Consider the following 2,000-nt stretch of genomic DNA (forward strand, 5'->3'; position numbering starts at 1 on the left):
GCTGCTATAAACAGAACACCATCTGCTATAAACAGAACACCATCTGCTATAAACAGAGCACCACTGCTATAGACAGAACACCACTGCTATTAACAGAACACCATCTGCTATAAACAGAACACCACTGCTATAAATAGAACACCAATGTTATAAACAGAACACCACTGTTATAAATAGAACACCAATGCTATAAATAGGACACCACTGTTATAAACAGAACACGATCTGCTATAAATAGAACAAACTCGATGAGTCAGACCTACCCAGAAGCGAGCCACGCACGCGACACCCGGCCTTGACCACCCACTCCGCATACATCACAGCCGACGGACGTTTGGCAAATGGCCCTCCCTCATCCCAAAACTCGTCCTGCATAGCTCTGTGAGATGTGCACAATTGGCATATCATTCATGTCGGTGGATGTCAGTGGATGCCAGTGAATGGGCATAGCTATATACATACATACATACATACATACGTGCATATATATATATATATATATATATATCAGCGCAGGTCTATCTCTGTGCAACATAAGTGCGTGTGCGTGCCGTGCCATTAAACTTCATGAAACCCTTCAGTGTATGTATATATATATTCTCACAGTCCCTGAACTTGTCGTACATAGTCCATAAGGTGCTCATCTCAGCTCATGTCTTCCTATATACACAGATACACATATCCTAGCAGAGTATGCATGCTTGCTTTCCGTTACCTACAAGCATACAAGCGAAGTTGCTCCACAGTCATGTACTATCGCGGCTGTGCCGTGAGCCTAGCGTTATATGCACTTTGCCATGGAGGTCTCGGAACAACACTCAGTGTGCATGTGCTATCGTATCTTAGAGTGTGCATGTGGTATCTAATCTCAACCCTAAAACCTGTAGTATCACGTCGTGTCCTGTAGTGCTCTTTAACACACAGCTGTGTATGGGGACTCCGATTTAAAACCCTAAACCCTAAAAACCCTATGTCTCAGAAGCAGCCCCAGGATTCCATCCACACGTGCACAGCCGCCTGTGCCCAACCTGTGTGGGCGTATGCACAGCATGCGTATACCAATACGTTTATGCGTACGTTAACTTCCACTCGCACACATACTTTATGAGCGTCTTGAAATCGCTCTTCCGCAGTCCTTGATATCGGTAGCTCAGCGCTGTTAAGCCAATCAAAACGTCGGGATGGGAGAACTCGGACTTTGTACTGGGAACGTCCTTGCCCACAAATGGTACCGCTGTCACCCGTCTGCTCTTGGGCATGCGCGGGTCTCGGATCTGTAACTTACGGCAATGTATATGAATTGGTGGGCATTCAATAGGGCCAACATCGCGACTGTAGGTATGATACGTAGTTCGGTACTAAGAGTATATACATAACAATACATGTACTGATGAATACACCCGCTGTCACCCGTCTGCTCTTGGGCATGTGGGAGTGGTGCATTGGTCAAGGTCAACAGATATTAACAAGATCGGTACTAAGAGTATATACTTGACAATGTATGTACTGATGAATAGACCCGCTGTCACCCGTCTGCTCTTGGGCATGTGGGAGTGGTGCATTGGTCAAGGTCAACAGATGTTAACAAGTTCGGTACTAAGAGTATATACATAACAATGTATGTACTGATGATTAAACCCGCTCTCACCCGTCTACTCTTGGGCATGTGGGAGTGGTGCATTGCTCAGGGTCAACAGATGTGAACAGCCCGTGGTACGCAATCAGACGCACAGCTGTGCTTGTGCTGACGTGAGATGTGCTTGTGCTAATGTGAGATGTGCTTGTGCCAATGTGAGATGTGCTTGTACTGATGTGAATGTGAGATGTGTTTGTGCTAATGTGAGTTAAGCTTGTGCTAATGTGAGATGTGCTTGTGCTAAAGTGAGATGTGCTTGTGATAAAGTGAGATGTGCTTGTGCTAATGTGAGATGTGCTTGTGCTGATGTGAATGTGAGATGTGCATGTGCAAAAGTGAGAAGTGCTTGTGCTAATGTGAGTTA

At 45.5% G+C, this 2,000-nt stretch overlaps 1 protein-coding gene across 1 annotated transcript; it reads right to left on the bottom strand.

Moving 5' to 3' along the window:
* Window positions 1-228: 228 nt before the first annotated feature.
* SARC_01441 (hypothetical protein) lies at window positions 229-1,282 on the bottom strand (the record flags this gene model as incomplete). The annotated part of the gene is made up of 2 exons (XM_014304862.1): window positions 1,102-1,282; window positions 229-379 (listed from the first exon to the last, which is right to left on the bottom strand). The coding sequence occupies exons 1-2, from the start codon at window positions 1,257-1,259 to the stop codon at window positions 229-231; spliced, it is 309 nt and encodes a 102-aa protein (XP_014160337.1). The 5' UTR covers window positions 1,260-1,282.
* Window positions 1,283-2,000: the final 718 nt, after the last annotated feature.

The sequence above is a fragment of the Sphaeroforma arctica genome (genome assembly GCF_001186125.1).
Source record: "Sphaeroforma arctica JP610 unplaced genomic scaffold supercont1.56, whole genome shotgun sequence".
Classification (NCBI taxonomy): Eukaryota; class Ichthyosporea; order Ichthyophonida; genus Sphaeroforma; species Sphaeroforma arctica.